Source organism: Thamnophis sirtalis, unplaced genomic scaffold (assembly GCF_051295495.1).
Source record: "Thamnophis sirtalis isolate CommonGarterSnake01/CBP01778 unplaced genomic scaffold, rThaSir2_p1.2 scaffold_14, whole genome shotgun sequence".
NCBI classification, from domain to species: domain Eukaryota; kingdom Metazoa; phylum Chordata; class Lepidosauria; order Squamata; family Natricidae; genus Thamnophis; species Thamnophis sirtalis.
In genome coordinates, this window is record NW_028261394.1 from 49,127,879 (window position 1) to 49,151,571 (window position 23,693).

Below are 23,693 nucleotides of genomic sequence, written 5' to 3' on the forward strand. Positions count from 1 at the left end.
AGATTGGTTCCCGCGGCCAAGGTCGGGGCGGCCAGGCTGCCTCTTTCTCCGCCGACAAAGGGCAGGGCCCCGCAAAAAAAGCCTGGGAAGGGACGGGGGCTGGAAAACCGCGTTTGGGCGGGGGAGGCCTTGGCCACGGAGCAGCGGCCGAGCTCGGAAGCCGCGGGTCAGGCACAGGCCTCCCGCGCGCTCCCCGCCCTCCGCCAGCCCAGCCAGGAGAGGGCTCCGCGTGCCGGATCCGAGGGCAAGGCTGCCCGGTCGCCCCTGCCCCGCGCTGGCCAGGACGCGGCCGTGCACCCGGCGGGCGAGGGCGCGGCTCCGGCCACGGCCGTCCAGAGGGCAGGGGTGCGGGGGTCCCTGGCCCGACAGGCAGGGGAGGGACTAGCTCGCTTCCGCCCCCTGGCCGTCCGTTCGCTTGGCGGGCGGCGCCATAAATAGCGGGGGCCGGGCGGCCTCGGCCAGTGGCTGCTCGGGCTGAGGCGACGCGCTGCTGCTGCTGCTGCTCGGCGTCGAGGAGCGGCCTGACCCCCGGCAGAGCCACCAGCCGAGCAGGCCCAGCGCACCGCCACCGCCCGCCATGCGCTCCACCTTGGCCTCCGAGAGCGCCCTGTGCGCGGGGCCGCTGCACGCCTGGCCCTGGTTCGACATCGGAGGGAGCGCTGTCATTGCCGTCGGCCCAGGTAAGACCGGGACGCCCGAGGAGGAGGAGGGGGCTCCGCCGGGGCCGTTTCGCCTGGCGCTCCAGGGGGGACGGGGGTTCGGGTACCCCGCGGGGCCTCGCGGTCTGGGCGCCGGATAGCGGGCTCGGTCGGGGCGCGGCGGCGGGGCATCTGCCTCGCGGAGAATTCGCCAAGGAGCGCGGGAAGAAGGCGCCCAGCCGGAGAGTGGAGTCCCCCGACGGCTTCGCTCCCGAACTAGACCGCCGCCAGCCGGCTCTCCAGCGCGCTGCAGATGTGCCACCCGGCGCCCCTGAGCCGATGGGCTTGCGGGCAGAAGAGCAGCGGCGCAACCGGGGTGGGGTGGGGTGCTTGGGTGCTCAGCCCATCTTCCTCCGCCCGCAGAAGGGACTCCCTCCCCCTCCGCTCCTTGCTGGCAGAGGAGGAGGGCTGGAGACTGATCACTGGGGCAAAATGCAATGGCAACCTTCAGCTTTGCTGGGTCCTGAATGGGCGCTTTGAGCGGGCAGCCTCTGCTAAGGGGGCACAGAGGGTCCCCCAGAAGGAGGCCTGTTTGGACTTAGAGGAAGGCGGAAGAGAAGCTCGGGGCTGAACTGGGGGTCCTTCATGCTCTCCAAGCTTGGCTATTTCCTTGCAGATGTTCCCTTCCAACCTAGGTAACATCATCATTAGAGGAAGATTTGAAGCCTGTGTGCTTGAATATGATTCCAGGGCAAAGAGAAATCATTCGTGGGTGGGGAGCCCCTTCTGAGCTCCCTCCTTATGGGCTCATTTTACGAGGCTGAAATTGGGAAGTCAAAGGTGCAGCTTATGGGTGTGATGAAAGGCCCCTTTAGCTGGCTGCATACAATTCAGTCTTCCTCAATACCAACCATTCAAGAGGAAATGTTTGATTTTTTCCCCCTTGATTGGGCAAAATTAAGTGACTTTCGCCTTTGGAAGGCTTGGATGCTGCAGTGGGACATCCATAGAAAACCTGACTTGCCTAATGAGTACCATTTTTACTTTCTTTTTCGATTGAGCCAAATGCCATTTAAATATTCCCTAAGCGACATCAGAGCAAAATTAGAAACTGATCTTAAAGATAAATGTAAGAAATAATTAAAACCATGCTGTCATATTATATGATGCTGGGATATACTCAGCCAAAGGAAGACGAGACATGTGAAGTAGAGCCCCCATATCCCGTCCTACGGCTCCAGCCAGTCAGTTGTATCAATCAGTTGCTTTTTTTTCCTTAAATAAAGGTGACGCCCCCAACTTTTGTGCGTGTTTGTTTGTACTCAATATGAATTATCGAAAAGGGGTGGTGGTGGAATTGTCAATATATTTATTTATTGTAGAATTTACTCGCTAAGACAGGGTTCCCCAACACGCGACCTGTGGACCGGCGCTGGTACACGGCAGGCCAGAAACTGGGCCACACCAGCAAGCAAAGTCCGCCCACAGGATGCAGGGAGCGTGCCAAACCTCACCCCCCCTCCCCCCAGTCCACGGGAAAACCTCTCTCCTAGGAACCGGTTCTGGTGGCCAAAAGGTTGGGGGTCACTGCACTAGGACGATGGTGAGGTTGCTATTCAGAATGCTTCTGCCTCCTGTTCCCCCTGCTCTGCCCTCTGCGATGGGCTGAGGTTGAACTTGGCTCTTTCAAGAGGAATGGCGCAGCCTTCGACCCTTTGGGGCTCTCAGCGTTCTTCCACCTGCCTTTGCCTGGCCTGACAGTCCAGAACACCCGGAAAAAGGAGTGGAGCAGGGAGGAAAACGGCTGGTGACATTTCTCCTGCTGGAGCCGGCCCACAAAGCGAAAGTTGCCATTGGCCTGTTGAAAGGCCTCCGCTTTGGAGGTGACCCTTGTGGCTGGGCTCGGATGGAGACTCATCGGAGTAACCTGTGCTTGGCCTAAGCTGCCAAGAGGGGGGCTGGTGCAGGGCCAGCTCCACTGCTGATCCTTTTGCCACAGCCGAGGGTCCTGGGCGTGTGGAATCGCACAGACGGAATCCAAAGGACACGCCGGCAGCTCCTGACCCCTCCCATTCAGTCTCTGCCCTGGAGGTGGAAGGGGCCCCATGAGAGGCAGCAGCCGGGACAAGAATGAAGAGCTTGCTGTGGGTGCAGAGGGTAGCTCTGGGTGGAGCCCAGCAGGTGGAAGGGAGACCACCTGCTGGGCCCAGAAAGCACAGCCCTGCTTTTGTCCGAGTCCTCTCCAGCAGCGGAAACCCTGTTCCTGGGCAAGAGGCTTTTGGGGGGGAGGGGAGGAGCAGTTTGTTTACTGCCAGTTTTTATTTCTGGCCGTTGCCCGATGCTCTGGGATTTTATTGTTTGCTTTGTGGGTCAGAACAGCGATCAGGAGGGGCACCTGGGGCGTAACAAGCAGCAAGCGAGGTCTTTAAAGATGCCTGGCGCTGGGGACAGAGGTTGCTTCAAGCTGCCACAAGCCTTCCCGCTTGTGGCAGCTTTGAGCAACTAACAGGGTTAGTTAACTAACAGAGTTAGTTGCAGCAACTAACAGGATTACGGTTAGGGTAACCCTAACCCCTGAAAGGCAAAGGGGGGGGGTCATCCTGCAGGTCTTCCTGGCTGCGGAAGAGCATGGACAGGCACAGCTGTCTGCAGCTGGAGGCAGGGAGGGTTTATCCCCAGAGCCCTGGACCCGAGGAAGGCAGAGGGCGAGAAGGGGGGGGGGCAAAGGAAGGAATCACAGCTGTGCAGGGCCTTGGAGCATCTCAGCCTTTTCCTAAGTCAGCCAGGGCCGTATCCCCTCTCCAGCACGAAAGGCCGTGTCATTTAGAATTTTTGTACGTCTGCTTCTTTTAAATAATCAGCACAGGAAACAAAAACCCATAACCAAAATAAAAAAAAATATCCCAATGCAAAGAAGGAAATCCAAGGCCCCGTGTGAGCGCATCCTGATCCTAAGGATGGGCAAGAGGGTTGAGGTGGTTCTACAGGTGCGGATTAGGCATACCTGCCCAATCCCAAAGGGTTGCACCAAGGAGCTGCCCACCCTGTCGGATCCGGTGCAACAGGCAGAAATGTCTGCTTTCTTCAGGTATCAACCCCCCCCTCTCAATCGCTTATTGCCAAGACTCCTGCCTTTCCTCCTCCTCCTCCTCCTCGCTTTACCTCCACCTGGCCAAGGGCAGTACAAAAGTGAAGAATGAGTGTGAGGCTGGAGCTGAGCTCCTTCCTGAGCTGCCATGTCTGGCTTGGCCTCTGTGTCCGCCGCTGTCCTCCTGCTAGGGATCCTGCTGGGGGAAGCATCTCAGGAAACGTGGGGAGTTGGCCCTGAATCTCCTAGGCTGTTGACAGATTTGCATTCTCTTCTGCCTTATTTTTCCACATGGTGGCTGGAAAATGATTTACCTCCCGACTCGTGACTGCCGCCTATTAGGAAACATCTGCTAATCTCTCCCAGCCCCTGAATAAAGCCACCATTTCAAAATCAAACGTTTTAATCTAAACCAATTCGTCCAGAGTTCTACCATCTAGCTCTGGCACTCTGTATGTAGCGTGTGCGCCTTCAAGTCAGGGCTGACTCTGAGCAACTGACAAGTCACTGCATTTTTCTTGGCAAGGTTTTTCAGGAATGGTTCACCATTGCTCCTTCCTAGGGCTGAGAGAAAGCCACTGGCCCAAGGGCACTGGCCTGGCTTAATGCTTAAGGCAGGGGCGGAACTCAAGGCCTTCACCACTACACCAAACTGGCTCTAGAGCAGGGTTTCTCAACCTTGGCAACTTGAAGATGTCCGGACTTCAACTCCCAGAATTCCCCAGCCAGAGTTGAAGTCCGGACATCTTCAAGTTGCCAAGGTTGAGAAACACTGCTCTAGAGCATACTGGAGCCATTTCTGCATTTCTTTTGTGTGTGGTTGAGATTCCTGCGCCCTTATGGTTGCAAATCATGGTTTATGGCTGAAGCACGTGTGAAGCAACCACTTTGGCTTGTAGTGTTGCTGATCTGTGTATTTGGGTTCAGCCGGGTTTGGCCAGGTGAGCTTTAGAGTGGCTATTCGCAACTGCTCTCCAGATGCGTTGGATCACAATTCCCATCTAACTGGATAAACTATTCCGTGTGTATAGAACCTTCTGTAGTTAACAAACAAATGTCCTTTGTGGAAATGCAATTTATGCATAGCAGCATTAAAATATTATAAATTTAACAGTATACTACTAGAGGAAAAATGAAGCTTCCACGGCCTGCAAAAGATTTTAATGGCATCATTTATTGAACATTCTTAATCTGGTTACTGAATTAACCCAGGTTGCTGGTTCAGACAATATACAGAGCGGTAAAGTAACAAAAGGGAGTTTCACAACCGAGTCAAAATCTCACAACCCAGCTAAGGCGACAGGCACCGAGTTAGTGCCAAGAGGTGGAAATGCAGGCTTGCCTTCGTTCACCTGGCTGAGCAGGATTTTGCGCACAGCCGTAGCATTTGTGGCTGCCCCGGTTGTTTTTGCCTGGCTTCCCAGAAGTGGAGCAAAGTTGAGAGAAAGGCAGCCCAGGTAGCCAAAGCGGAGGCGGCTCCCGAGGAAACCGCCCAAGACAGAAAAGCCTCCCGCGGGCAGAGTGCCCTCGGCGGCGGGAGTCTTTCAGAAAGGGCAACCAGGATTCGGGGGGGGGGACCCAGAAAGGGCATTAAAAGCCCCCCCCCCCCTGGACGGAAAGGAGGGGCTGATAAGCATTTCCCCCGGCTCCCTGCCTCCCCCACCGGGGCGCGGCTGCTGCTGCTGCTGGGCGGACGCTGCCGTCGGGTGGGCCGGGGTCTAGGCTGCTCTCCTGGCTGTGACCCTTCGCTTCCAGCGCTTTCAAGACGGCCTTCCCGTCCCCCCAGCCTGGGACGCAGGTTGGGTGCTTGACTGCGTGTTGCGGCCGCTGAACGAGTCGGACTCGACGGCGCGCCCTGGAGGAGGGGCGCTCCGACCTGGCTCTACGACCCCCCCTCCCACTTGGGCGCCACGCCTCCCTACCCAGGCCCCGCCCCTTTGGCAAGAGAATCTTCCCTCGGCTCCGCCCTCTCACCTCCCCCGGGGGGGGGCACCGAGCAGGCCAATTACTGCGCCTCTCCCCCCGAGACCCCTCCCCGGGTTTTAGGGGCGCAAGCGCAGAAACACTGTTTTGCGTTGTGATCCCGGCCTCCCCGCAGGCAGGGCAGGCCCGAGCGCATGCGCATCCCGTTTCCCTCTCGGTGCGCAGGGGTCGAAGGATCCCGAAGGCCGAGGTTTTCCCCACATTCTCGGGCTGAGCGCATGCGCCTTGCGCTCGTCGCCGCTTTCTCGGTCTCCCTCCGGCCGCCGCTCGCGCTCGAAGCCGGGCGGCGCACGCGCAGTGCTAGGAACGAGGGGGCGGTCCCGCTGGGCGGCAGCCACCGGATTCCTGTCAGGAGCGGCGGCGGCGGCGGCGGCGGCTGGAGTGGCGCCCGCGGAGCCGCTTCTTCGTGCGCCCCCGCAGCGGCGATGCCCTCGGACTTCATCTCTCTGCTCAGCGCTGACCTCGACCTCGAGTCGCCCAAGTCCCTCTACTCCAAGGGTGAGTCGGCCGCCGAGGCCGCGCAGGGCCCGCTCCGCAGCCGGCGCCGTCCGGGCCGGGTTGCGGGCGGCCGATCGGTGGGAGCCTGGCGGCAGGCCGGCGCGAGCCCCAACGGCCGCAGGGCCCGCCTGGGGCCCCGGAGGCGCTTGCCGGGAGCAGCCGGGGGCGGTGGGTGCGCGGAGGCCTCGCTCGGTAACCGCCGGGGGGCGTCCGAAGGCAGAAGCCGCCTCCCCGAGGGACGAAGGCGGCTCGGAGGCGAAGCGGGATCTGGCTGAAGGAGGCCCGGTTTCTTGCCGTGCCTTCCTTCCTTCCTTCCTTCCTTCCTCTGGCGCCGGGAAGCGGAGCCGGGCGGCACAAATACACGAGGCGGAAAAATGAGCCGGCTCAGTGGCGGGTGGCTCTGGCCGAGGCTTCCCCGCAGGGTGAAAGAGAGGCTGGATGCGAAAGAGGCGTGAAGGGCCCCGATGGCTGGGACGGCCGCTGGCGGCCCTCCTTCCTTTCCCCTCGCCTGGCTGAAGAAATAAACCCAAACTCTCACGGAGTCCTTGGTGCTTGGGAAAAAGGAAAGACCGAGGCTGCTGGTTGCGCTTGTAGTTAGAGAAGATCCAGTACAGTGTTTCTCAACCTTGGCGACTTTAAGTCCTGTGGACTTCAACTCCCAGAATCCCCCAGCCAGCTGAGAGAGAGAGAGAGAGAGAGAGAACTGTGCTGGCTGGGGGATTCTGGGAGTTGAAGTCCACAGGACTTAAAGTCGCCAAGGTTGAGAAACACTGATCTAGTAACCAAAAAAAGCCCCATTAAAATTCTATTTAGGGGTGTAATTGACTATAGGTTAGCAGGAAGTGGGCAATCTTAAAGCATGGGTTGCAAATGTAAGATAGGTTAAATAGTTGAAAATGCCTGTTATTAACAGAAATTGTGTAGACAAATACATGTTGTGTATTACTGTTTTTGCTCAATACTGCTTCAATCAATTCTAGCAGTAACCAGATTGTTATGAAGCTGTTGATTTATCCCAATTACCTGAAGCTTTGAATGTGGGAAGCTTATTTTCAAATTGGAATTAGTGTGGGTATTTTTACCACACTAGTAAAAAAAAAATTGTTTACATTAGCTGTTTGTGGTGCACAGGAGGCTTGTGAACGGATAAAGTAGTGCTTGACTGTCTTCCTAAGACTATTTTGTCATTTTTGTTATGCATACTATTCTTAGTTTCCTTTTCCATATAATATACTTTAAAAGTCTCTTATTACAGATAGTTGTTAAATCTTTAGCAAAAAGTTACTCTGACAATCACAGATAACCTTTTATTTAATTTAGATCAATGATAGCAATTATCATATAAGCACGTGGTTGTGACAACCAAGCAAATATACGTAATCTTACAATGTATTTGCTTAAATAATTCTGAAACAATGATAGTAAATATTATTCAGGTAGAACATCCTAAGTAAACCTAAATCAAAATGCTGATTGTAGCAAATGCATTGAATGTTGAAGTATTAGTCTTTTTGTAAATAAACACAATTTCAATATTTTTCATGTAAATATTTTAGGTAAATATTTTTAAATACATCATAGTTTCTTTAACATTCTTCTCAGTTTCTCATAATAAAATAGCAGGCGCCTTGTTATATGAAAGGTAACAAAACTAGTGAGAATACATGCAATTAGAAAGAAGTGAGATTTGAAAGTTTATGTAACAAATACATGTGTGTGCATGCACACATACATCATATATGTAGCATTTTATATACAACATACACAGTATATAAATTCCCTTCTCACCTTTGTGGGTGATGTGTGTCTTCCTCAATCTGGGCTCCTCTACCAGAGACCTGGGAGTTTGAGGGTTCTGTGCAGTATCTTAGCTGTTCTTAACACTGGACTCCTCTGGGGAGAAAGCTCTGAGGTTGTTTCTGGGATCTATCGGAGCCTCTCACAGCCCCAAGTTCTAGCATTGCTGGATAGCTTTGGTCTTTCCACATCCTCTAGTTCAGGGTTTTTGAACAGGGGGCTGATTCATGGTCCCTCACATTGTTGCCCCCCCCCAAACCAGCTGGGTGGGCAAGGCTAGGTGGTCATGTGATTGGGTGGGTGTGGCTAGATAGTCATGTGACTGGGTGGGCATGGCCAATTTAGCAGTTCATTTTGCCTTTGTCCTTGTTGTACTTGCTCAACCCAAGGAATCTATTTACTTAACCCCCCCACCACCCCCCCAAAAAAAGGGAAAAAGAGCGCAAACTTTCTTGCTACTTCATTACAATAGCAGCTTCAGGCTCCTTAAAATAGGCCATTAAAAACAACAACAACAACAACAGGCTTTCCTTCAAAATAACTCCTGATCATATGTTTCAGATGACCACACAATAAACCAGACTGAGAACTGCTCCAGTTAAGACTGCAACTAAAAAACCCCGATGGGCATTGAGAGACATTGGAAGCGGGCGGAAGAAAGCGAGACTCAATGCGCACACGCGCGCACACACACATACACACACAGCGCCTCCAATGGTGAATTAAGGAGGGATAATGGTTCCTCAGACTGTTGGGGGCCAGATGATAGTTTGGAAAAAAAAACCGTGAACAAATTTCTATGAACACTGCACATATCTTCATTTTGAGGATGCCTCCTCTAGTTCCTACTTCAAGCTCTGGTACTTCTCCATCTTCTCATACTCCTTCCTGATGTTGCTGTCACTTGACATTGTTACATCTCTCACTATCACTGTCTTCTGGTCCTCGTCTACTACCATGATGTCTGATTTATTTACTAGAATCTGCCTGTCTATCTGGATCTGGAAATCCTACAGGGTCTTAGCTCTCTTATTGTCCTCAACCTTCTGTGGAATCCCCCATCTGTATTTGTGAGGGTCTGGCCCATACCTTGTGCAGATGTTCCTGTACACAATGTCAGTTTCTTGGTTATGCTGTTAGTGTAAACTCTTCCTGCCTGCTGCCACCATGTGTTGGACTGTCTCTGAGGACTCTCTGCGTAGCCTGCCCCTTGGGTTCTGTCTAGCGTGGGAGACCTCTGCTTCTGCGGCTCTGGTTCTTAATGCCTGTTCTTCCACTGCTATGATCAGTTCTTTGGTGATGTGTTTTTATTCAGCCCTTTCCTGCCACTGGTAGGATTTCCCAGAGTCTGGCACCCCAGCTATCTGTCCAAAGTACACCTCATCGGGATCTCTTTTGTCATGGCAGTTGTTCTGCTTGATCTCACTCTGCATGGGTGAGTAGGTGTGACATTTGTATATATTTAGCATAACATTCTTTCACCCTTTTGGGTAACAATAAAAAAGCAATGCAAGATATTTTAAAGCATGTCTGTCTTTTTATCTAGAAGGCTTATCTGATTGATTTTATTTCCTTCTGTTGGAAACATCAACCCAATTTAAAAATAGACTAAAGGAATAATGTGGTGCTTATCTAAGTATTCACTGCAATGCATACTTCATCTTCATTGTCATGTGCTTAAGGCAATATATAGTGTAATCCTCTTGGGTCTTACAATAAGCTTATAAAGTAGATTCTGGTAAGAGACGGGTGACTCTCGGGGAGCCTGATGGCTGGACGGAGTCTTAAATCAGATGGTGCTAGTTTGATGCTTGCACTGCTTTGGTCAGTTGCAAGAGTTGATATAGCAAACTAAATAATGCAGAAAATGCATTAATATGATTTATACTGCAAATTCATTTTGTGGCATTGACTTGGTTTTTAGTATAGAGCTATAGAAATATAGTATATATAAAGGTAAAGGTTCCCCTCGCACATATGTGCTAGTCATTCCTGAGTCTAGGGGGCGGTGCTCATCTCTGTTTCAAAGCCAAAGATCCAGCACTGTCCAAAGACATCTCTGTGTTCATGTGGCCGGCATGACTCAATGCCAAAGGCGCATGGAATGCTGTTACCTTCCCACCAAAGGTGGTCTTTATTTTTCTACTTGCAATTTTTATGTGCTCTCGAACTAGGTTGGCAGAAGCTGGGACAAGTAACGGGAGCTCGAGCTTGTTCTGTTATGCGGTGCTAAGGATTCAAACCGTTGAACTGCCGACCTTCTGATCGACAAGCTCAGCGTCTTAACCACTGAGCCACCACGTCCCCTAGATAGTATAGTATATATATTTCCTGGCAAATCCATAGGGAAGAAATGTAGGTACTGACAGATGTTATTTTCCTGGGCTCCAAGATCACCACAGATGGGGACTGCAGCCAAGAAATTAAAAGGTGCTTGCTCCTGGGGAGAAAAGCTATGGCAAATCTAGACAACATACTAAAAAGCAGAGACATCACCCTGCCAACAAAACTGCATATAGTCAAGGCTATGGTTTTCTCAGTTGCAATGTATGGCTGTGAAAGTTGGACCATAAGGAAGGCTGTGCGCCAAAGAATGGAGGCCTTTGAAGTATGGTGCTAGAGAAGACTCCTGTGAGTCCCTTGGACTGCAAGGTGATCAAACTGGTCAGTCCTAGAGGAGATCAACCCTGACTGCTCTTTAGGCCAGACCCTGAGGATGAGACTCAAATAATTTGGCCACCTAATGAGAAAGAAGGACTCACTGGAGAAGAGCCTAATGCTGGGGAGGATTGAGGGCAAAAGAAAAAGAGGACGACGGAGAATAAGGTGGCTGGATGGATTCACTGAAGCAGTAGATGTGAGCTTGTATGGACTCCAGAGCACGTTAGAGGTCAGGAAGGTCTGAAGGAATGTTGTCCATGGGGTCGCGATGGGTCGGACATAACTTCGCAACTAACAACAACAGCATAGAAGGAAGGTTGTAAGTTCAAAGATGTAGCAGGAAACCAGGACATTCATTTATCTTGGCTGCCACAGTAGATACAAAACTATTGGCTTTTCTACACCTCATTTTGCATTGCATCTGTTATCATTTATATCTCACATTATAATCATGGCAGCACCATGAATTAAAAAAAAACTTGTATGTTAACATATTTTTAGGAATGTACAAAATTACTGGGAAACATTAAATGTTCTTGTTTTAGACAAGTTTAGACAAGTTTAATTTAGCAATTTATATGAATAATTGATCCCTGATTCAGTTGCTCATAACTGTAGCTTTCATATTTTGAAAAGATAAATACAAAAACCAAATACACAAGCATTCCTGTCTAACCAAGAACTGTGGCATGGCAGGGAAATAGCACTGATGGACGTTCTGAAGGAGACTGTTTACTACCAAACAGACTATATAAACTGAGAAACACTTCAGTAATAGCAAATCTATTTATAATCATCTCTACTGAGAAGTTGGCAAGGACTTTCCAAGTATAAGCTTTATTGGAGAACAGAAAGGGGATTGGACGGGATCCGAATGCTTCGGCATTAGGTGATGCACCTGGTAGTTTGCCGTAGCAAGGTGGAACCATCGGATTTCTCAATCTCCTTAATCCCCAGCTTAATTCCAGAGACACGAGAGAGATTTGGCATGGCTCTCAGCAGGTGCGGAGCCTAGCTGATCTTGATGGCCCAAATAAAAAGGGTGGCATTTCTCAGCTGATTGGAAGGGAGACTACAAGGACATTTCAGGGCTTCACTCTGGGAAGTTGAGAAATATACCTTGGGAGAAGGCAATAGAAAACCTGCCAAGAAAATTAGCAATGAAAATTTATAAAGTCACCATAAACTGAGCTCAGATCAAAAGCGAGTCTCTCTGTTTATCAAATTTATATGCTGTTTTCATCTCACAGTGTGTTTTTTATGTGTAAGAAGGCTAGCAGTAGATCATGATTAGAATATGGTTGATTCTTGGGCCAAGGTTCTAAAGTCTTACTTTCCATTTTTTTAATCCAGCAGCATTTGTTGGAGTTTTGCAAAATTCAGACTTGCCACTAGTTTAATTGAGAAATGGCAAATAGGTACTGTACACACGAAAGCAAATAGAAATTGTTTGCTTAATTCCAGGATTGGAAATTAGGAGCTCCCTCAAATCTGGTGCAGGGGAGTAGATGTTCCAGTTTCATTATTAGGAATGAAAGAATTGATTTACTGTTACATATATTAGACAGAAATCCTGATAGTATTAGCAGTTATTACAACTGGGGAATATTTAATGTGTCTGTCTGTCCTTAGATCTCTGTCTTGACATTAAAGATACTCGGCCATTTCCCATGCTTCTCCAAACTGCTTTCCTGCTACATCATATGCCTTCCATACTGGAACAGTATAACAAACTTCAGAAAAGTTTATTTTTGTTAAATCCTTAGAGCATCCTCGGTTAAACCAAAGCACACAATTGTGTATTGATAGTAAACAGTGTTTTGATAAGTAAATTTGCAAATGAAGAACACTAAGTAAGAAATCAACATCCGGGTTCTGTTCTTGGACCACAGCTTGTGCATAATTGTTTGTGAAGAATAACTGATAGGGAGTAGAAATAGAAGGGCCATCGATCCAGCCATCCATTTCTTCCCTTTAGAAGACCCAGGCTGGTTAAATAGCATTCTCTTTCTATATTTCCCCCCATAACCACCATTATATGGTTCATTGTACCTAGAAATAATTTGATCTTCCATGATTGAGGGAGAACTTCAGTCTTGGTCTCAAGTCCAGTACCTTAAAGGCTACCCAGCATTGTTCACCTTTGTCATTGCTGACCATTTCTTCGTGTTTAAATAGGATTTTTTTTTAAATTGCAAGTGGTTGCATTCATGGTGTAGGTTTCTTTTTTTTAGTTCTGTAGGCCACATGTGTCTAATTATGGAAACAAAAGAGATCAGGGAAAAAAGGAGAATTAACTTCTTGCCACATATATTTGGCCCTCACTCAAGCAGATGGATTTATTTTAAATCCTTCAAGCAAATGAAAATGGGAAATGCCTGATTAAAAAATGCAATCAAAGAATAAAGGGTTGCTCTATCTTTCAAGTCTAACAGTAGTAGGCTTTGTACCAGCAAAGTTTGGAAATAAGGTAATAATAGAACTTCTGTGGTTTTGTTTTGAAACTTTGGTATTCTTATAATAAGGCCCGGCCTTTTTGAAGTTCTCTGTACAGAATATCACAAGTTGCCGTATTTTAATTCCACTATCTGGAAGTAAATGAGCTTAATTCATCAAGGAACAGTAGAAAAAGATGCCTGGTTACATGTAGAATGTCCCCCCCCCAATATTCCTGGCTGCTGCAATCCTTTCAAAGGTTAATGTACAACCAGTATCTTTTCCTGCAATTTTGCCAAACATGGCGAGATCTTCACTTGAAGCACCATAATAGAAAAAAGAATATTGATTTGCTAAATGGCAGCAACAGTTGACCGAATAAATATTATCTAATAATTGCTTCTGAGCTCAATTAAGTCAGCAAGTTGTGGGAAGGAATAGTTACTGTCTAGCAGAAGCTTATAAATATTGGCTTGGCTCACTAATGGCATTCTTTGTGATTGTCACCTATCCTCTTTTCGCTTGTATCCTCAGTCATGCAGTGTGGACTTTGGAAAAGGCAGGATCATCTTTCATTTATGCAGGGCTTTAAGAAGATAATGTTTAAAGGCAGCCCTCCTGCCGTTTGTTTCTTGCTTGGAAATCAAAATGGAAACAGAACATAAAAACATTGAATTGAATACACTCATCCCGAGGAGCTGGTGAACGCATTTGTGAATCCTTGTGCTCAACCTGTGGTTTATGATCCATCTAGTGATCAGAGTAGAATAAAGATTTACCACGAATATCTCTGTATATTCCTTAAAAGAATGTACTATAATGGTATAAACTGGACCTAGGACAAAACGCTGAAGCGTGAAACATTTTTTATGTGGGATTTGTAACATTCATATTTAGTTCAAACTTTTTCTGAGAGTTATGATACTAATCTGATCCATCAAGTGGAAAAATGAATTTTATGAGAAATGTTGCATTCTTCCCTTCAGTTTTATTTTCCAAATGGTATAACGTTTTAATTTGGGTAGCCAAGCTACCCAAAGTGAAAAATAGGTTGAACATTTCTACACCTGGTGTGGTTGTGTCATGGAACTGTGATACTGAAGGAAACAAGGAAAATGTTTCCACCAGGAAAAAATATTTTGGGTGCTGTGGTGGTGATTGTTTCATTTCTCTCTCTAAAGAGTAATCTTTCATCTTGTGCAGAGTAGGTGAGGTGGGCAGGATCCCCCCTGCAGCCGTTGCTGTTCAGCGGCTGAGCTTAATTATCTGTCCTTGGTCAGCATGCAGGGCACCAGTCCACATTTTGCTTCCATACACTGAAGTCTTGTACAGGGGTTTATTTAATAATATTGCATGGAGAAAGTAAGTAAAGCTAAACTGAATGCTCCTTGTTCCTGTTGATTTGAACCACAAACTAACTCCAGGCTTTGCTTCTGAGTCAGACTCAAAGAACTACTGGCATTTCTACCGTACTTGGAAGGGGACCTAGAAAGTACTCCATGCATGTGCAAATTGCACATGGAGACTGTAGGAACACAATAACAACAGTGATAGTTGTTATATTAAATTATTGGTAAATTTTTTACAATTGAGAATAGGACAGATTGATACAATAAACCAAAATAGGCCTGTATGATCATGCTAATGATCTAATTCAATAAAGCTCATTAAAATAGGCAGAACATTATACTGTATACATAAATGTTAAAAAATGTCCTAAATAATTGCTTGCTTAGATAGCATTAGCAATAATACTTAGACTTATATACCCCTTCACAGTGCTTTACATCCTCTCTAAACAGTTTACAGAGTCAGCCTCTTGCCCTCAACAATCTGGGTCCTCATTTTACCCAACTCGGAAGGATGTAAGGCTGAGTCAATCTTAAGCCTGGTGAGAGTCAAACTGCCAAACTGCTGGCAGCCGGGGATCAGCAGAAGTAGCCTGCAGTACTGCACTCTAACCACTGCGCCACCGCAGTGCATGTGGCATGGGATCAAAATAATCACATTTCCAGACTCAGATTATTTTTTTGTGCAACAGGAAACTAGTTGTAGATTAATACACATATTGAGGGAACACTTCATGAGAATCGGATTGTAGAAAACAGAATATGATAGAAAGTAGAACATAATTCTGTTCCACAAACTTTTATTTTTCTGGCACAAAGCATAATTAGCTCTCTGATATTGAGGAGTAAATATATAAATATATGAAATATTGGATCAAAGGTATTTGGTAATGCTTTTAATTGTCAGACGGCAATTTTTGCTTTTATTTATGATGCAAAAATATGTATCTTTGTTCTTCTATAGGCTTAAAATATGCATGTTTCTTAACAATTCTAGTTTTACAAATGGGAGACTAGTGACCACTGCCTTTATTTCCCTTATTTATGTTTTGTTATTAACTAGCATTTAATTACAAACATTTGATTTGGATCATAAATGCCTCTATTTCTCGTTGGCAGAATCAGTCTATGATCTCCTCCCTAAGGAGCTCCAGCTGCCACCTTCCAGAGAACTCTCAGTAGCATCCATGAGTCAAACCAGTGGGGGCGAAGTGGGTTCGCCCCCTCCGGGCGTAGTTGCTGCTGGTAAGTACTTCCTTTGGCTTAGATTAAGATTTTAATACGTATGAATATTATTGAACACATGAGCAGTGCTGGAAAAGTTTTCATATGTGTGTGTGTGTGTATGTATATATATATATATGTATATATCTATATGTGTATGTATGTATATGTATATACACATACATACATACATTCATACATACATATATACATACATACATACATACATACATATATAGGAGCAACACTGGTTATGTTATTGCCCACTTCATCGTCTTCTCCAATGGTCCTTGCATGCCTTTTTAAAATGTGGTAATTACTAAATTATAAATGTGATGGAGTTTTAAATGTACCTCCAACACATTATTTTTGTTAGAGAAGAATTAAAGGGAATCAAAGTACTAGCTTTAATTAAATCATATTTCTTATAATTTGAACCGAGGTGGCGCAGTGGTTAGAGTGCAGTACTGCAGGCCACTTCAGCTGACTGCTAACTGCAGTTCAGCGGTTCAAATCTCACCGGCTCAAGGTTGACTCAGCCTTCCATCCTTCCGAGGTGGGTAAAATGAGGACCCAGACTGTGGGGGCGATATGCTGACTCTGTAAACCGCTTAGAGAGGGCTGAAAGCCCTATGAAGCGGTATATAAGTCTAACTGCTATTGCTATTGCTATGAACGTTTAGTTACTTAGGAGTTATATAAAGTGACATCAGCTAAATAGAATTTAAAATTACCATAAATTAAAATAAACTGAGAAATAATTTGAAAGAGTCTCCTACTTAATGTAGGCTTTAAAATCTTTTCTCCTATTTTTTGTTTTTATTTTATATTAGAGACTTCTGGAGGGAGTTGCCTGGTGTAAGCTGTCTTGGACAGTTTTTATCTTGGAATCATATATTTGGAATAGACTTTTTCATAGTTATATTCCAGATTCTCTCCACAAAGCTGTTGCCAGAATTTTGCAACCTTCTGCTTGATTTTTGAAAGTATAACTTGAGTGAAGGGTAAATACTTTGCAGCACTGCTCACTGTTAATGTATTTGATTTTTTTTTCCTCATGCAATCTGTGGATTTAAGAGTAGATTAGGAAGACTAGTCATTAAATTCAAAGATTTCAGTAAAAAAAGTTCTGAAGCATATTTTCATTTGACATGTAAAGCTAATTAGTTAAAGAGAAAAACAGCTGCAAGAACTTTGGAAATGCTAGCATTTTAAACCCACAGATCTTTAATGTTTTTCATGTTTGAGCTTATTTTCAAGCATTTGAAAAAATGGCTTAGGAGAACTAGTTGTCTGTTACTTGTCAGCTTTGTTTGTCTGAGTCAGTCCAATTGCTTTTAAAAACAATGTGTGAGTTCTTTCTAAAGAAATCGAGTATGCAGTAGTAGATTCTTCTTTGTTACTCCACACATTGAGCAACAAATTGTTTCCAACTACATGTAATGTAGTTGTAGAGTAGAACATAGTTGTGTATGTAACAGAAGATTTTTCAGTACTACTTTCCAGATATTTGGCAGATTTATTATAATATTGGTTAAATTACTTGACCAAGTGGAAGCTTTTATTTAATGCCTTTATTATACTCCCTAAAATATGGGATTTAGTAGTAATAATCTTGGTCTGCTTTTAAAAAAAGATAATATATTTATATAGCAGAGCTAAACATAGGAAGTAGAAAATTAACTTACTATAGGCTGGCTTAAAAATTGCAACCTTGCCATGCAAAGAAGAATGAGCACAGATGATAAAGGATGAAAACTGGAGAACAAGAGAAATCTCCTATGAGGTATACTAATATATATTTTTTTAAAGTGGGGAGAGTTACAGCCATTTAAAAACAAAGAATAAACTGTACATTGTGTGTGATAGAGCAGGACCAAAAAGGCATATTTTTAAATGTTCAACTAACATTTGAATACTGTCAACTCTGCACTAATGACGTCTTAATGACAGTCATCTTCACATTTCATTTTGGTTACATTCAGAATCGTCCATCCTGACTCAGTTTTACTGGTGTCATTGACCCATTAAACAATGAGGACTGATGAGAACTATTTTCCATATTGAAGACTTAGCTTCTTTTGTTTTCTGCTTCCATAGCCATAAAGTGAGCCAATATCTGGTTGCAAGTCTGGTAGCCCCAGGTCTCTTTCATTGCTTTAATCAGGGATTCTGGAACACATCAACAGGTTACATAAAATCTGCATCAGTAAACTTCCGATTTCTTGAGGAACACGATTGGCTGAGCTCAAGCATGAGGTTCTGCAAGAACAGACTGCTAGTTTTGCTACTATTGATTGGCTTTTAATTTGCAAATCCATCTAAACCAGTTTAAAGCCAAGACATGGAAATTAATCTGTCAAGAGCACATTTAATTGTTTTAGCATGAGAGGAATGCTTCATGTTCATCATTCCAGATGCAAAGGGCTCTTTGATCAACGATCAACGATCAGTTGACAGCTGTTTTTACATGTTAAGCTCTAAAGAGATGCCTATGTCTCAAAGCCATAAAGGAGCATACATTGATACACTGTCTCGCCTTAAGGCTGCTCTGGCCGGTAGAACATCATGTAGGTCATGCTTGCTTCAGTCCCATGGATTTTATCACTTAAATTTCTAAAGAAGCCTCCACCAGGAACCAGTAGGGAGTGTTCTTCTTAGCATAGCCAGCTTGGCACGTCTGTGACGAGACGTATGCGGGCATAATTGTAATTTTTAAAAACCTCTCTCCAAAGTTGCTGGGGCTGTGCATTTATTTAATAATAAATATTGAATTGAAGTATATTCTTCAAATTGATGCCAAGTAATATCCCAAATGAGTCCTGCAAAGCTTTGCACTCTAATGGTGTTTCAAAAATTGGGAAAGCTTTGAAAGAGGAGAAAACAGCTGCCTCCAAGTGGTTTAATTTGTCTTGGAAATAAGAGCTCCTAATGGACAGAGAGATGCAGGACCTGAGATTCTCCCCAGTGCCTGCCGAGTAAAATAAGTTGCCCAGGGCTCAGGACACGCAGGGGTCTTACTCGGAGAGGTTTAGAGAGGGGTTTCTGTCCGTCAGGTATGGTTTCCTGAGCTGGACCTTTTGCTGCCATAAGAGCTGATATTTGGATAGAGACGTCAGCTATCAGGCTGCGCTGGAGTGAGTAGCGGTTGTTTTACCAACGCCTCCCATGTATGCTAAGGAAAAGGCTGCCTTTACAGCCATCAGAAAAGGGATGGGGGGAGTCAGTGTTTCTGTCCCTGAGGTATAATTGAGTAAACTAAGAATAGCACTTGGGTGGGAGGGGGGGGACTGGGGGAGGGAGGGGCCAGGGCTGCCCTCTCAAAGGATGCTGCTGTTGGCGTCCCATCGGCTGGGCCTAATGGCGGCAGCCTCCCGGGGCTCTCAAAGGGCTGAGGAGGGCTAGTCTGCTGCTTGGCTGCCTCTAATTATCATTTCTGATTGTCAGACTTCCTAGTCTGAATTGATGAACATGAACATCCGGTTAAAGTTGCAGGTAAGAAATAACAACCTGTGCACCTGTCAGTACAAACATTCAGTTATTCTCTGTGTGTCAAAGCAGAAGGAATCCTGGTCTGATTTCTTAAGGGCTCTTATGGCATGTAAACGTAATGGGGAATTTTAAACGGTTTGGGCTAAAGTGGCCAATCGATTCCGGATCTGCATTGAATGTTTAAAGTAAAGGAGGGGGTTGCTTTTTGATGTTGCCGGGATGCTAGTTGTTTTCTCTATTAATACCCTTAACTTGCATTCTAGCTTCGCCATTCAGAGACAGGCCTCGTGTGGTGGGTTGTGTGCTATCAATAGTGAAGAGACCCTTAACCCACCCAATCTCACCCAGGGTATAGGTCGGTCTCGTTCCAGACTTCTTCACCAGCCTCTCTCCCTTCCTTCCTTTTCATTTCCTTTTATAAAGAGTGGATTGACTTAAGTTGACCTCTGATAAAGCTTTTGACATGGTCTCAATCAATGAAGCTGGAGAAGATTAGGAAGCCAAAGTTGGCATGAAGGTATTGAAGCAGATTTGCAGCCACTTTGCCTGTGACTTTGACAGTACAAGGTCTGGTGTCCCCCTGTCTTTACTTCTTCACTGACTCTGGGAAGTCCCCTCGCCCAGGAATTGGGAGGAATTGTAGCCACCCAAAAGAAAGAAACCGAGGTCCCTAAAAGGTTGCCTGGATGGGGGGTTGCCTTTGACCTGCCCTGACCCCTGTTTTAGGGGATGCATTTCCTCTTTGGTCTCCTGAACAGTGAAGATACGTGGCAAATGCCTGCCATGCTTCCTTCATTGGCTGCTTGTGCACATATTGTTTTGCATGGAAATGCTCAGAAGGACACCCAAGGCGCCAGGCCCTGCCATCCCTACGTGCTGGGGAAAAGCAGTTGCAGTATCTTCTTTATCGCTAGGCTTATGCTTAGCACATTTTAAAATCTGGTGCCTTTGAAGGCCTCCCTCTCAGAGTGCCCTGAATTCTCCCAGAGAATGAAATGCTCATGCAGTAAACAAATGCTTTCAGCTTTGCCTAAAGATAGCAATTTTCCCTGTGCCTCCAAAGAGCCTATGAAAGGCAGATGGTTTTTTAAAAAGAAATGTAAGCCTTCCAAGAGGGAGGAAGACTATTACAGTTTACCTAGCAACCTGACCAGCTTCTCTGCTCCTGATTCCTGAGCTCTAAGATCTCAATCGCATTGCTATAAAAATGCACTGGGAGTCCAGATTATATACCTGGTCTCTGGAAAGCAGTGAAGGCATCTGTGAACAAGGCTCAGTAATGTTTGGAAGCCACTCTGGTTCCATAGTTGTAATACGGAACAGGTGCTTTTTGTATTCGACTAGGCTGTTTTGTTTTGCTGTCTGCTTGCCTAGAGCCAGAGTAATAACCTGAACAATGCTACTAAAATTGCTACTGTGCCCTTTTAAATTACACCGTTTGTTTCAGTTGCAGACGGATAGTATGAGAGCACCAAGATCTTTGGAGGATTTAATGATAAATAATTAACCATTTTATTGCCACAGTACTCATAAAAATATTTGGCACTTGATTATAATCGTAAAAAAGGATTTGGTGGCACTTAGCTATGTTGGTATGTAATCCCGCATTTCACAGAATGCATAACACTAACCCACCCAGCTTCAGTTTTATTAATAATGCAGTTTTGATCCTAGAAATTAACTTATGCCCTAGAAATAATATTAAACATTGGACTGCCCTGTATGCACCTGTATTTTAACAGTGGGAGATGGAGGTTTCCGATAACTCTTTTCCCAGATCCGGCCAATTTTTGGACATAATTCTTCACGAATATCAGGTTTGAAGAGACATTTTGACTCTCCTGATTTGGGATTAATTTGTTTTTGAAGCTGCTTTAGCATCAACTGATCAGTCAAGGTTTTGCTATGGCATAGTAAAGATGAATTCACGTAACACCCTATAGTTCTGCCATATGAAAAGTGAGCACTCATTCTCTGCTGAGGTGTATTCAGTCCCTTAAAATGAAGTCTCCTCGCAAACTTCAAATACAGCAGGAGGATATCACTCTCTTTTCTGCTTAATCCCCGTACAGGTAGTCCTCGATTTACAACCACAGTTGGGACTGGAACATATCTGTTGTTAAGCAGCGTAGTCATTAGGTGACTAATCATCCTGATTTTGCAACCTTTTTGCATTGTGAATCATGTCATTAAGTGAATCTGGCTGCCCCAATGGAATTTGCTTGTCGGAAGTCCCCTTGAAAGATTTTTAAGTGGCGATATTCTGGTCCCGGGACTTTGTGTGAATACCTGCCAATTGCCAAGCAGCCAAATTTTGATCATGCGACCGCAGAGATGTTGCAGTAGTCATAAATCACTTCTTCTGAGCTTTTCTAACTTCAAGTGGTCGTTAAACAAATGGTTATAAATTGAGGAATACTTGCATATTATAATTACTGTGCTTAATTGAAGTAACTAAACTTGCTCATTTTTTTAAGCTTTGAAAGCCTTTAATTTATATCTTGACATAGTTTATTATAAAATCAAGCAAGCAGTTTGTTTTATTTGCCCTAACCTGGGACACAGGGCTAACAAAATTTTACAAAAACAAAGCTGGATCTCTTGATTTCCTTTGTGTATAAGCAAAGTCATTTTTTTCCCCGTTTCAAATATCATGTAAAATAATATTTTGGAGAAGTTACTATTTATTTGTAATATGCTTCTCACTTTGTGTTAATATTGTTTAATAAACTTTAATAATCATTGTGTTTCTTGGAAAGATTTTTATTTTCATGTGAATTCCCTCTGTAGGGAATTAATCTGGCATAATGGTACTAATATGGATTTGGGTGTTTGTGCTAATTCCCCCTTTTAAGGAAGGAAACGGGTTGTCCTTTTCCAAAGGTGACAGTCTGTATCTCACTTAACCCGCAAATAAAAATGGATGCTGGGCTAACAGACTGGTCAAAACACCCCAGTCAGCATTTTGAACAGTTTACATCAGAGATGAGTTAATCGCCCTTCTTGCTCTTCTCTTATGTAGAAATTAAAAGATTGTTCACATTTTGCATGGGTTTTCCAACTTGTAGAAAGTATTGTTTATGCCAATGCAAGTTTACGGCATTCTTTCTGCATGTATTTCATAATTCACACAGATTACCTAATCAAAGTAAGCTGAATAGCTGAGTGAGTGAACAGTTAAAATATACATTTGCTCTGTTTAATAAAGATCACTTTAGAAATGTCAACTTATTCTAACTCAAAAGTGGCTGCAAATCAGCAATTATAGTCACTGAAACGGTTTTTAATTTTTCTAAGGAAAGCACTGCATTAATGCATGATATAAAAGATTTTTTTATAATTAAAATGCAGTTTTGAATGACTGAATTTTCCAATTTCAACCACTGCATTTGTTGAGGCACAAGCTGGAAAATGGAACTGGTATCAATCCGTGCTCTAGATTTTTTAGCAATTATCTGGCAATGGAATGAGGGATCCGGAGGTTCCCTCACAGATAAGGTTCCTCTGAATTAAAGCTAAAGTAGAAGATTGATATGATTTAATCTGTATTTCTTCTATTTTTTGATGATGTATTAGTATTTTCACTCAAAGTGACCACAAAGTTAGATAGCCAAGATAATCATTTATTTATTTTTGGAATAATTGTTTTTAAAAGATTGTAATACTTTTAAATAATCAGACTAAAAGCTGAGTATACACACTGCACTAATTGCATTTGAGGCCAGTAGCTCATAAAAAGTATTCTTTGCTTTAAGAAAAATATTGCTCATTTGTTTTCCTTCTAGAGAGGGCCCTGCTCTCAATTCAAGGCTTCTGCAATTTAACTGATTTTGTAAGACAAGTTCACGTCCCAAGTTAAGCTTTGTTTTAGTTCTGGATTGCAGAGCATTCTGGGGCATCTCCAGAGGTGTTTTAGAGCCCATTGAACACTTGAGCAGTTATCTTGTTATCCAAGAAGATTTTGGGGCCTGTGGAGTTCCTGCATAATCCTTTCATTTGCACGAACCTGTCTTGCCCCTTCCCTTGACGGGGGCTGCTCAGGCTGAGTTCCTCATTCTTTCTTCCAGCTTGAAGAATGTGGAGCTGCTTTTGGCTGAGGAAGGGATCTCTGCCTGACCCCCCCACCCACCCCCCTCCAAGGGCATTGATTCTTTCAGGACCAGGGCAGTCCTCCAAGTTAAAACCTTAGCCGATGCTTTTTTTTCTTTTTGGGGGAAATTCCTAAAAGACAGTTGGTACCAGTTCCATTTGTTGCTCTTCAGTTATTTTACATTTCATTTCTCATTTGATAATTGATATCTGGAATAATCAGCAGCTCTCTTCTTCTCATTTATTTTCTCATTATTTTTATTCCAGGATTTGCCTCTGAAGCAGGGAGTGTCTGCATTAAAAATGACCTGCAGTTCTCTGCTTCATAGGTTAGAAACTTATTTTAATACTTCGTGGCTAAGCACAGTCCCAGGTTTTTGAACATTTCAGGTGCTGAGCAATTGGCAATAATGTGGCCTAAAATGCACATTCCTGGGG

At 45.0% G+C, this 23,693-nt stretch overlaps 1 protein-coding gene across 5 annotated transcripts in view; it reads left to right on the forward strand.

Annotated features, from left to right (window-relative positions):
- The first annotated feature begins 456 nt into the window (after positions 1-456).
- The window catches only part of NFAT5 (nuclear factor of activated T cells 5), a 41,462-nt gene continuing 18,225 nt past the window's right edge, over positions 457-23,693 (forward strand). For 2 of the 5 annotated variants that reach the window (XM_087729266.1, XM_087729268.1), the window contains exons 1-2: positions 5,787-6,207; positions 15,570-15,695. In XM_087729266.1, the coding sequence (XP_087585392.1) occupies positions 5,844-6,207; positions 15,570-15,695 (490 nt within the window). In that variant the 5' untranslated portion in view covers positions 5,787-5,843. Of the gene's footprint in view, positions 681-5,786; positions 6,208-15,569; positions 15,696-23,693 lie in introns of those variants that run through there. The other 3 variants (XM_087729269.1, XM_087729265.1, XM_087729267.1) reach the window with 3 other exon arrangements.